At 52.0% G+C, this 11,902-nt stretch overlaps 1 protein-coding gene across 3 annotated transcripts in view; it reads left to right on the top strand.

The window, feature by feature from the left end:
- The first annotated feature begins 5,671 nt into the window (after positions 1-5,671).
- The window catches only part of CDK5RAP3 (CDK5 regulatory subunit associated protein 3), a 10,051-nt gene continuing 3,820 nt past the window's right edge, over positions 5,672-11,902 (top strand). Inside the window, exons 1-9 of one of the 3 annotated variants that reach the window (XM_007109440.4) lie at positions 5,672-5,769; positions 5,982-6,027; positions 8,091-8,222; positions 8,726-8,826; positions 9,190-9,238; positions 9,908-10,086; positions 10,326-10,462; positions 10,628-10,772; positions 11,156-11,266. In XM_007109440.4, the coding sequence (XP_007109502.1) occupies positions 5,764-5,769; positions 5,982-6,027; positions 8,091-8,222; positions 8,726-8,826; positions 9,190-9,238; positions 9,908-10,086; positions 10,326-10,462; positions 10,628-10,772; positions 11,156-11,266 (906 nt within the window). In that variant the 5' untranslated portion in view covers positions 5,672-5,763. Of the gene's footprint in view, positions 5,770-5,803; positions 6,028-6,547; positions 6,608-8,090; positions 8,223-8,725; positions 8,827-9,189; positions 9,239-9,907; positions 10,087-10,325; positions 10,463-10,627; positions 10,773-11,155; positions 11,267-11,902 lie in introns of those variants that run through there. The other 2 variants (XM_028483959.2, XM_007109441.4) reach the window with 2 other exon arrangements.

The following is an 11,902-nucleotide window of genomic DNA, read 5'->3' on the forward strand; positions in this document are numbered from 1 at the left end:
CCAGAGCTCCCCACCAAAGTGAATGAAGCTTGGTCAGGCCCGCATTACAGTTGGATTTCTCCCACTTCTCAATCCTACTTCTGTCTGGTTCCTCTCACAGGGAGTGATCCCTAGTAAGCATCTTGCCCCCCAAACTTCACCTACTTCTGGACAACACAACCTGGGTCACAGTCATTATAATATTTGCCAGTATGATGGAAGTGAAGTAGTAATTTTTGTGTCTTATATATTTTCATTTCCCTAGTGCACTGGATTGAATAGTGTCCCCCAAACCCATGTCCACCTAGAACCCCAGAGTGTGACCTTATTTGGAAATAGGGTCTTTGCAGATGTAATTAGTTAAGCTGAGGACAAGCTAGATTAGGGCAGGCCTTAAATCCAAGGACTAGTGTCCTTATAGGAAGAGAGAGACAGAAACGGCAGGGAGAATGCCATGTGACGACAGAAACAGAGATTGAAGTGATGCAGCTGCAAGTCAAAGAACAGCAAGCGTTGTCTGCAACCACCAGAAGCTGGGTGAGAGGCCAGAACAGATTGTCCCTCAGAGCCTTTGGAAGGAATCAACCTTGCTGACACCTTGATAGCAGACTTCTGGCTTCCAGCACTGTGAGAGAATACATTTCTGTTATTTTAAAGCACCTAGGTACTGGTAATTTGTTACAGCAGCCCTAGCTAACTATACACCTAGTTCCTAGTAAGACTGAGCATCTTTTCATACGCGTATTGGTCATTTGGGTATCCTGTTCTCTGAAAGCATCGTTTCTCAACATAGAAAAACTTATCCACCTCCCCATATGATTGTTGTCCTTCTAGCATGCACTAAAATAATACAACTGCATTTATGGATTCCTGGACTCTTTGCACAATTCTATAGCTTTCCGGGGATCTGCTGCCTATTGGTTGGGAACCCTGATCTACAGGATTAAATTTCAACCCTTTGTCATGGACCTGAGTATTCTTCATGCTCTGACCTTGCCAATCTCTTCAACCTAATTTCTCTCTCCATAAACATCCCATGTTCCCACAATAAAGTTCTGGAACAGTCATGCTCTCTCTTATTTACTCCCCCTTCCTAGAATGACACCCATCACTTATACACCTCTCCTCTGTCCTCTCCCTTCTACCACAATTCATTCCCATCCTACCAGACTCAGTTCAAGTGTTACTTCTTCCAGGAGCCTGCTCTGACAGTTTGCCATCCCCATCCCATGCCTTTACCCCCCAGTTGAGTTGGATACTCCCCCGTTCTGTTCCCTTAGCACTCTGAGCGTCCCTCTTATTTTGTTTGTATGGATTTTTTAAGCTCTTACTATGTATGAACACAGGGCTAGGCTCCGGGGGTGCTGTCACGGGATTTGGAATGTGGTGGGCCCCTCACACATCATACCGTCACTTCCTTTGAGGGCTGGGACCATGTCTTCATGTTAAGGTCCCCAGCACCTTGGCAAACAGTGCTTGACAAATAGAGGGTAACTAACACTGAACTGCATGGGAAAGGAGGCTGATAGATGAGTGGTTTGGCAGTGGACTTGGTTTTCCTTCCCTTGGAAGAGCAGATTCCCTCTACCTGCCATGATGGAGATGATGAAATAATGAAATGCAGTGGCATCCTTAGAAGATGACACCTCGGACCCAATTCATGAAGCCACCTAGTGAGTTGTTTTCCCCTGGACGACTAACAAAGGTGGGGAGGGCACAGTGGCCAGGGTTTATCGGGCAATTATTGGCCTCGACCCAGCTGACTGGGCCCTCATATGCCTCTGGCCTGTGTTAACTCGTGAAGCCAACCAGCCCTGACATCTTCGCCTCCAATTCCTCCCTCTAACTCCAAGTGACTCCAAGGCCTGAGCTGTAGCGGGGAAGTGAGGAATAGAGCTGGGGAATGCACAGCCCGCCCCCCAGACCAAGTGATCATGGTCCCCACTCATCACTAAAGACCTTTCCGCACCAGCGGCACCTTCTCTCATTCCTTCCTTCACAAGCATCCATCAAGCACCTGACACTCAACAAGGGGTGTCATGCCAGGTGCTAGGGTTACAGAGATGAACAGGCCTGTACTCCCTGCCCACACGGTGCTCACTGACTAGTTGTGGAGACAGACTGAAAAAACCAACCCCGAGAGATTACACTGTAAGCAGCAAGAGGCCCAGCTGAGGAGGCTGAGTCTCCAGAGCCTTCAGCCCAGCAGGCAGATACACCACACACACGCATGGACACACACACACACACACACACACACACACAGCACGGTCAGTGTGGCTGTGAGCAAACACACATAAGACATGGACCATAAAGTCATAAACCTATGGTAGATAAATGTCTGAATGTCAAAGGTAAGCCCTCCTTTTATGGATATTGCAGGAACATAAGTAATGGGCCTTCTTGCCCAGAATGGGGCGTGGTAAGAAAGAACTCTGGAAAAGGACAGGGACTGCCAGGGTGAGGGTGCTAAGTGTCTGACACAACAACAGGGGAGAAAGTGGGACTCAGGCCGAAGAAGAGGGAGGAAGAGGCCTGCACCCGTGGTGGCCGAGCTGTGGTGCTTGAATGGAGCAGGCAGGGCTGCCGGAGAAGCCACATCCCATGGAGAACAAGAATGAGGGCTGGGGAGCCAGACAGGCCTGGGTTTGGATCCCAGCCTCACCAACTCCAGCTCTATGATCTTGGACAAATTACTTAATTCCCTAAGCTTTGGCTCCCTTGCCTTTAAAATCTGCCTAATAACAGTACCCACATTATAAGGTTTGTTTGGAAGGATCAAATTAGATAAGGCTTGTAAAACGTTTAGAGCTACACTGGCACAGGGCACATGACTATCGCTTAATAAGCAAACAAACAACAACAGCAAAGGATGACAAGGCAGTCTGCATACATACCACCCTGGGGCTCTGTGCTTTCCTGTCCAAAGCTGCCACAGGCCTGCTCTCATCCTTCCTCACCTTCCTATGTGCTGCCCCTCCCCCACCTGCTAAATCAGCAGAGAATTGAGAGATTCACAGCCAGAAGCCTTTCACAGCCTCTCCCTGCCACTTTCCAGATGATGGGAGTCCCGAAGACCTCGATGCCCTGGATGCCAGACCACTTGTGTGCTTATCTGCCCATCGGCCCTGAGGTTCTCTATGGCCTCGGAAAAGGACAGACTGTGCAGATACTGTGCAAAATCCACACTCCTACGCTCTCGCTCTCCGCTCTCCGGGGCCACCACCCTGAGGCCAGCAGCCAGGCAGAGCTGTTCTCAAACATCCTTCTGTTCCACATGAGCCACCTGGGGTGCTGTGGGGGTGGGGGGAGGTGAAGTGCTGGTGGTCTCTGCCTCCACCAACCCATCAGCCCTGGGCCTTCTAGACTCCTCCTGTCCTGCCCTGCCTGTTGGTTCAAGGAGGAGAGATGCACCTTGAGGGTAGGGCAGGGCCGTGCTTCTTGGGATGTCCCAGGGAGCCAGGAACACATAGTTCGAGCCCGGTAAGTGTTTGTTTAATCATGGGGGAGCCCCGGCAATTCCTATAGCCTGAGTCAGCACTCTAAGATGGGAGCCAAATTCCCACGAGAGAGCCCTGAAGAGGCCCTTAGTTCTGCCCTATGAACCATTTTTACGGAAGTCTTTCAACCCATTCTATAAAAATAATGATTAATGTTTCATACACACACATACACCCACACAGTTTGCAAATAATGAGAAAAATCTATGAAAGCATGTTGCAAGCTATAAAGAGTTACATACATCTAGCATGTTTATTTGTTTAGGCTGGTAAATAGAAAATACTCTGAGGTGGTCAGGATAGGTGTTATCTCCATGTTGAGGAAATCGTGGCTGGCAGAGAGCTTATGGAAATGGTCCAAGATCTCACTGGGCAGGAATCTAGGTCTTCTCACTGCCCTATCACATCACGCAGTTCAATAAAAAATTTACTAAGCCCCAAGTGATGAGACAGGGCAGAGTCGGGGGGAAGTGGGGGGACATTTAGAAAGACCCAGGCAGAGCCCCCTTGAGGAGCTAACAACCTGGAAGGGGAGGGATGCAAAATGGCACACCCATCCCTATGAGATCCCCAGCCCCCCCCTCCTCACGCTCCCCACTTCTTGCCCAATCTCATGCCCTCTCTCAGCTTCAGCCACCACCTGGACCACAGATCAGTCAGCCTACGGCTCTCCAAAGCTGCATCCCCAGTTCCCTGAACTCCAGAGCTACAGACACAAGTGCCTCCTGCACACTTGCCACCTGGGGGTCTCCCAGGGCTACCGCCTCCACAAATTCAAAGCTGATATGCCCTCCTCCTCAACCCCTGCTCAGCATCCTGCAACCCTGTCTTAGGTGGAGGCACTCGCATCCAACCACCTAGGTGTCATCCTGCTGTCACCCAACCACACAGCCAATGAATTGCCAAGTCCTGTCCATTTTCCTCCAAAACATCTCTGAAATCCAGTCCTTCTCTTCCTCCTCATGCCTCTGTCCCAGGTCAGGCTCTAACTCCTGCATGATAACCTACTGACAGTCTTATCTCCCACGAATCCATCTTCTTTGCGGTGAGTCTGTACAGGTCCCTCCCTGTCTCAAGGCTCAAACCCTTAAAACCCTCCAGTGGTTCCCCTCTGTCTGCAGGGGTGAAGTCCAAGTTCCTTCGTGAGATGATATGATACGATACTACCCTTCTGCCTCTACAGTCTCTTGTGCCTCAAACCTTTCACGGCACAGAGGCTGGCCTGCCTGCAGGGTCGGCTTCATGCGTGTGAGACCTCTGCAGTTCATATTTTTTAACAAGGGCATTTTAATTTTGCACTGGACCCCGCCAATTATTTTGCTAGTCCTGCCTCCCTGTTTTTCCCTGCACCCCCTTGCAGTTTGTGGCCTGAAAAACTTTGTACAGTCTCCTCCACCCAGAACACCCCTCCCACATCACCCTCTTGCTGCCCCCCCCCCTTTTTTTTTTTTTTTTTTGCGGTACGCGGGCCTCTCCCGTTGCGGAGCACAGGATCGGACGCGCAAGCCCAGCGGCCACGGCTCACGTGCCCAGCCGCTCCGCGGCATGTGGGATCCTCCCGGACCGGGGCATGAACCCGCGTCCCCCGCATCGGCAGGCGGACTCTCAACAACTGCGCCACCAGGAAAGCCCTGCCCCCTTCTTTTAACACTCAGCTGAGGTGTTATCTTTGGGACACCTCCCTTGACCCTCCTCCCTCCCGATCCCTGCCCTAATCACACAACACATAGCAGGTGTTCAACACTTGTCTATTACATAAACTAAGAAGGCAATGTGTGACACGTGCCACAAGAGACCTTCAAACTACGATCGATCGGTCGACGGTAAAGCAAGGCAAGGAGAAAGGAGGCATTTCTAACGACCCCCAGGTTCCTCAGGGCGGCGCTAGGACCTAGTCCGCAGACGCGTTAATCCTTGCGCAGCGGGCTCTACTCCGGCCTGGCCGGAAGCGGCCGGGATCGGCTCTTGGGCGCCGCCTGCCGCAATCGCGTCGCCACTGCAGCCCTTTCCTGGCGCCCCCGCTCCTCCACCGCCGTGAGCCCGCCTCGAGCCTCCCATTGGCTGTCTCCTCTTCTCCCGCCCTTCCCGGGCTCAGCCACTCGGAGACCCGGGGTGGGTGGGGCTTGAAGCCCGGGTGGAGCGCGCGCCCCGATTGGCTCTGAGAAAGGCGGTGACGTGGCCGGAGGAGACCTAAACTGAGACTCAGCCACACCAGCACTGGATTAGTGGTAGGCGGGGCGGGCCCGGGCCCGGCTCGGCGGCCGGAAGCGGAAGTGGAGGAAAGATGCAGGTGGGGGGACAGTAGCTGGGGAGGTGGGGGGCTGGGTTGGGACCCCTGAACTGAGTTCAGCCCGCCCGTCCCTGACCTGCTTCCCGGGCTCCCTCCGGAGCGCGGCCCTCCCCGGCCTGTCGTGCTGGCCCTGCAGGGTGGCGGTTGGGTCGGTGAAATGAGCGCGCGAGTGGCTTGTTCGCTCCCAGGACTTACGCCCCATTCCCCACCAGGACCATCAGCACGTGCCCATCGACATCCAGACCAGCAAACTGCTCGGTAGGAGGGGGCACCCCCGATCAGCCAGTTGTCAGGGGGAGGCCTGGCCCCTTTGCCTCCTGTCACCAACAGCTGGAGCCCCGACATCCCAAGGCCCCTGTTGAGGCGCTGACCACTCGCCCTGTTCTATGCCCCCATCTGTGGCCGAATTGCCCCGCTAAGAGGAGCGGGAAGGAAACAGACATAGAGTCTGTACTTGACTTGTGTTTTCTACTTTAACATTTATAACATGTGTCGTCAATCATATCTTTCAGGCACAGAGAGGGTGAGGGCTTACCTTAAAGATGGTCAGCTACTGAATGGCAGATCTGAAGTTAGAACCTAAGTCTGTCAGGTTCCAGTATCTATGCTTTTTTGTATTATGCCGGAAAAAAACGTTTTTTTTTTTTTTAAAAAAAAGGTTCCATCTCCCCTTGATTTTAGGAGGAAGAGGGACATAGATCCAGTTGGAAAGAAAAACCTTTTAGTGGCCAGGCCATCTCCCTGCCATCTGTATCTGATCTATATACCTCCTCCCCAGTTCAGAGCCAGGGAAGGACCTCTTCATTCTGACCCCCCCGGGGCCACACACAGCTCCTGGGTTTGTTTATATATATATATATATATATATATGTACTTATTTATTTTTGGCTGTGTTGGGTCTTCGTTGCTGCACGTGGGCCTTCTCTAGTTGAGGCCAGTGGGGGCTGCTTGTTAATGGTGCACGGGCTTCTCATTGCGGTGGCTTCTCTTGTTGCGGAGCATGGGCTCTAGGCGCACGGGCTTCAGTAGTTGTGGCACGTGGGCTCAGTAGTTTTGGCTCGCGGGCCCTAGAGCACAGGCTCAATAGTTGTGGCGCACGGGCTTAGTTGCTCTGTGGCATGTGGGATCTTCCCGGACCAGGGAAATTGTTTTGATGCTGGTTTGTCATTAAGGTGACATCTGTTTGCCTCATCCCTTTGCTTCTACTTCTGCGACATCTACAGAATTTTTCTTTCTGAAGATTTTAGAGGAATACAGTGGAGGGAATATAACTGATAACTAGTGTGGGCCCTCAGTGTTTGACCAGCTGGCAGATTTATTAACAGGGGCAAGGTGGCCACTTAGTGGAGCTTCTTTAGTTTCGTTGCAGATTTGTCCCAGCTCTTCAGCACACTCGTGATGTCATGAAAAGGACCAATAAAACAACAACCATTTATTGAGGGTTTATTCTATACAAGGTGCTGTTTTATGTGCTTGACATTATGAAAATGAAGATCACTACAATTCATTGAGCCCTTGCCATGTGTCAGACACAGCGCTCAGTGTTTTACCTTCATTCCCCCTTGTACTCAGTATCTTTATCATCCCCATTTTACATGTAGGGAAACTGAGACACAGAGAGGTTGAGAGACTTGCTCAAGAAAGCTGGTAATTAGAAGCCAGGACCATCTGACCACAAAGTCTTGCTCTTAGCTCTCTCCTACTGAGGAAATGTACATGGCTTTTATCCACCTATACCATCTACTAAAAACACAGATCTGGGCCCAGAATCCAGGAGGTCAGTCACATGGTTATTCATGTGTGCAGGATGGTACTTCACTGGTAAGAAGAGACCAGTGTTATCTAGTCCTTAGGGCGCTGTAGGTAGTAGGGGCTTTGCAGTTGTTCATTCATCTGGTATTTGGCATAACCATCTTGTATTTTCCATTGTCATGGTTAATCCCAGCCCTGAGGAAGTGGAAGTTGAATAGCGTCTGCTGTCAGTAAGAAAGATATAATTATCCGTGGAAGCAAAAATATCATGGAGAATATGGTCCAAATTAGCACTTTGATGTCAGGGCCAATTTAAAGTTTTACTTTATCCCTGTGTTGAGGCAATTGCTTTATAAAAGTCACACTGTGGATGAAGTCAGGTTGCTGGAGTCTGTTTAGCCCCAAGCATCCCTTCGGGCCTGTCTTCATTCCCATCTCCCCGTGACCCCCACACCTTAACCAATATGAATACAACTTTTAGCCAATGCCTTAGCATATTTCACTTGAATCAGTGATGGAATTTTGGCCATGGGAATGGAAATGCTGTGATTTGGGTGTTTCTCCTGTAGACTGGCTGGTGGACAGAAGGCACTGCAACCTGAAATGGCAGAGTCTGGTGTTGACCATCCGAGAAAAGATCAATGCCGCCATTCAGGACATGCCAGAGAGCCAAGAGATCGCCCAGCTGCTCTCTGGATCCTGTGAGTGCTTTGGGGCTACATTACTGGACCCCACCCCTTTCCTGGGGTGGTACATATCAGCTGAGCTTCTCCCTTTTCTTTAGCCATAGGGCTGACCCTTAAAGAAAGAGAGGTGTTTTTTTTTGTTTTTTTTGCGGTACGCGGGCCTCTCACTGTTGTGGCCTCTCCCGTTGCGGAGCACAGGCTCCGGACGCGCAGGCTCAGCGGCCATGGCTCACGGGCCCAGCCGCTCTGCGGCATGTGGGATCTTCCCGGACCAGGGCACGAACCTGTGTGCCCTGCATCGGCAGGCGGATTCTCAACCACTGCGCCACCAGGGAAGCCCGAAAGAGAGGTTTTTATTTGGGGTATAGATGCTTGTTTCTTTCAACACAAAATGATGAAGGGGAGAGCTATGCCTGCTAAAGTTACTAGCATATACGTGAGTCAGCCATGCGAGGTGGCCACAGTGGGTGGGGAAGACACTGTAATTCTCAAAGTCTTTGTTCTTCCTTGCTTTCCAGACATTCACTACTTCCACTGCCTAAGAATTGTGGAGCTTCTCAAAGGCACTGAAGCCTCCACAAAAAATATTTTTGGCCGGTACTCTTCACAGCGAATGAAGGCAAGTGTGGGCGACGGTGGTAACACGCAGCTGGAGACCTCCAGTCCAGGGGGTCAGAGCCTGTCTGGTCTCGCTGAGGATCCAGTGGAGACGACTACATGGAATATTTCCTCAACTTTCTCTCCGTCCCCACAGTTTATGCCAAAAGTAGATCCTACCCCTGGGTTTACATTTGCTTTGGGGATCGCTTGTTGGCACCACACTCTTAAAATAAAGTGGGTGGTCCAGCCAGCATTATGAAGGGGACGAGGAGTTTGATGTGATGCAGAGACTGGGAGAGCCTCCCGGGTTGGGGGACTGAGCTGGGATGCACTCAGTGGCTGCTGAGTGCTGTTCAGGCCCACTTCCTGTTTCTTTTCTTAGGATTGGCAGGAGATTGTAGCCCTATATGAGAAGGACAACACCTACCTAGGTAAGGTGGCCCAGCCCAGGAGTCCCAATGTCCGTGGGGAGGCCCACTCCCCAAGTTCTGAGACAGTGGGCTTCTAGGAGGCACAGTTCATGTGGGGGAAGAGGCTGGGGTGGAGATGTTTGTGAGGTGGGAAAATACATTCCACGAAGAGTGTCGGGAGGAGGATGGCCAGCAGGCGGGTCGTGGGCATTTGCCAAGCAGGCGTGTGCAGGTCTTCCACTAGTCACCTCCCGGTGACCGACTCCCTATGCACCCCTGTGCTCCACTGAGCACGAGAGGCACGCATTGTCCTGGGAGCTGTATCCGGGGCCTGAGGGAGTAACTAAAGGGCTGGCTGTAGTTTGGGTTGCATTTTCTAATAGTACAAATAATTATAATAGCTAGTATTGACTGAACACCTACTAAATGCAAGGAATTGTACTTGTGTTTTATGTGGATTCTCTCTCTTGATCTTCATGATAACTATTATTGCTCCTGTGTTATAGCTGAGGATTGGATTAGAGAGGTTAAATGACTGTCTTAGGTTCCACAGCCAGGGAGGGGAAGAGCTGGGAAGCCAACCCCGTGCTCTTCACCACCCAACTAGGGTATGTTTGTGCGTGTCCTTGGGGCATGCCTGCCTTGTGGTGTGCAGATCTGGGGTGAACTTCCTGGGCCCTTCTTTCTCAGTGGAACTCTCCAGCCTCCTGGTTCGGAATGTCACCTACGAGATCCCCTCCCTGAAGAAGCAGATCGCCAAGTGCCAGCAGCTGCAGCAAGAATACAGCCGCAAGGAGGAGGAGGGCCAGGCGGGGGCTGCCGAGATGCGGGAGCAGTTCTACCACTCGTGCAAGCAGTATGGCATCACGGTGAGCGGGCATCACAGTGAGTGGTGGGTTCTTGCCATGGCAGGAGGACGGACACCCGCGGCCTCTGTTTCCTGGGCCCAACGCTTCCTTTGCTTCTGGGAAGGGCTTCCCTCTCAGCCTGGTTGGGCCCTTCTCAGGCCATTTTCTTGCCTATCTCTAATCTTCAGGCGTATTCTTTAATCTGTTGTACTCTGCTTCCCACCACTTCTGTCTGAGCCCACCTCGTGGATCCTCTCTAGGGGGACAACGTCCAAAGAGAACTGCTGGCCCTGGTGAAGGACCTGCCGAGTCAGTTGGCTGAGATTGGGGCGGCGGCCCAGTCCCTGGGGGAAGCCGTCGACCTGTACCAGGCCTGTGTGGGGTTTGTGTGTGAAAGGTACCGAGGGCCTGTTTCTCCCCAGCGGTGGGGGGGCAGTTTAGCTACTTCCCCAGCTGTGGTCTCTTCTCCACTTGTATTTTCCCCACGGGACATTTGAGAGGCTGGGCCCATGCTGGCCTCACGAGTGGGCAGCAGGAGGGTCAGCTGCCTGCTCCGTTGCAGCCCCACAGAGCAGGTGCTGCCAATGCTACGGTTTGTGCAGACGCGGGGGAACTCCACGGTGTATGAGTGGAGGATGGGCACGGAGCCCTTGGTGGTGGAGCGGCCGCACCTCGAGGAGCCCCCTGAACAGGTGGAAGAAGACGCGGTAAGACAGGCCTAGTAAGAGCCGCTTCCTCCCCTCATACGCCGTCCACACCCCACTTGAATTCAGAGGCCAGAGGGAAGAAAGGGGTATTCCTGTGAGAGAGACTGTAGGTGGAAGGTCCCAGGAGGCCCTAGCCCTTTATTTTTCTGGCTCTCTTGAGACCAGAGAATAGATGAGCTCTGAAGAGGCTCAGCAAGCTGGTCGACTTTGAACTGGGACCCCTTCAGTCCCCTGAGCTCTCTGAAGATGGGTTCTCCTTTGGGAACTTGGAGGCCATTATGCTTAAACAGTGCACTCCCTACTGAAGCAGCTGAGGCCTAGGGGAAGGCAGGCCCTTTTATTCACCCATCTTCTGCGAGCTAACACTGCTTTCCCCCTTCCAGATTGACTGGGGCGACTTTGGGGTGGAGGTGGCGTCCGAAGGAGCTGACTCTGGCATCTCTGCCCAGGCTGCTGGAATTGACTGGGGCATCTCCCTGGAATCGGACTCAAAGGTTAGGATGCCCTCTTGGTCCATCTCTCTGAGGACTTTCTGTGATTGCTGCTTTGGTGATAAGAAAAGTGTTGTCTCTGTCTTTAAAGACATCTCATGAAGTTCATAGTTCTTGGACCAAGTGTAGCCCAGTGTGGGGCAGAGTTTCCAAAGTGACATATCAGAGTTTTGACCTCTTTCTTCTGGTGTTCGGGGCAAGTATGGGGATATAGGCAGGTGGTATCTACATGCATGGGCCCATAGTGCCATCTTTGCCACCTCCATCAGGGCTGCAATGTGCCGTCATTGAATTTTTTTTTTTAGAGCAATTTTTTTTTTAATTTATTTACTTTTGGTTGCGTTGGGTCTTCGTTGCTGCATGCGGGCTTTCTCTAGTTGGCAGTGAGCGGGGGCTACTCTTCGTTGCGATGCACGGGCTTCTCATTGTGGTGGCTTCTCTTGTTGCGGAGCACGGGCTCTAGGCGCGCGGGCTTCAGTAGTTGTGGCACATGGGTTCTAGAGCGCAGGCTCAGTAGTTGTGGTGCACGGCCTTAGTTGCTCCGCGACACGTGGGATCTTCCCGGACCGGGGCTCAAACCCGTGTCCCCTGCGTTGGCAGGTGGATTCTTTTTTTTTTTTTTTTTTTTTTGGGGTAAGC

Source organism: Physeter macrocephalus, unplaced genomic scaffold (assembly GCF_002837175.3).
Source record: "Physeter macrocephalus isolate SW-GA unplaced genomic scaffold, ASM283717v5 random_108, whole genome shotgun sequence".
NCBI lineage: Eukaryota > Metazoa > Chordata > Mammalia > Artiodactyla > Physeteridae > Physeter > Physeter macrocephalus.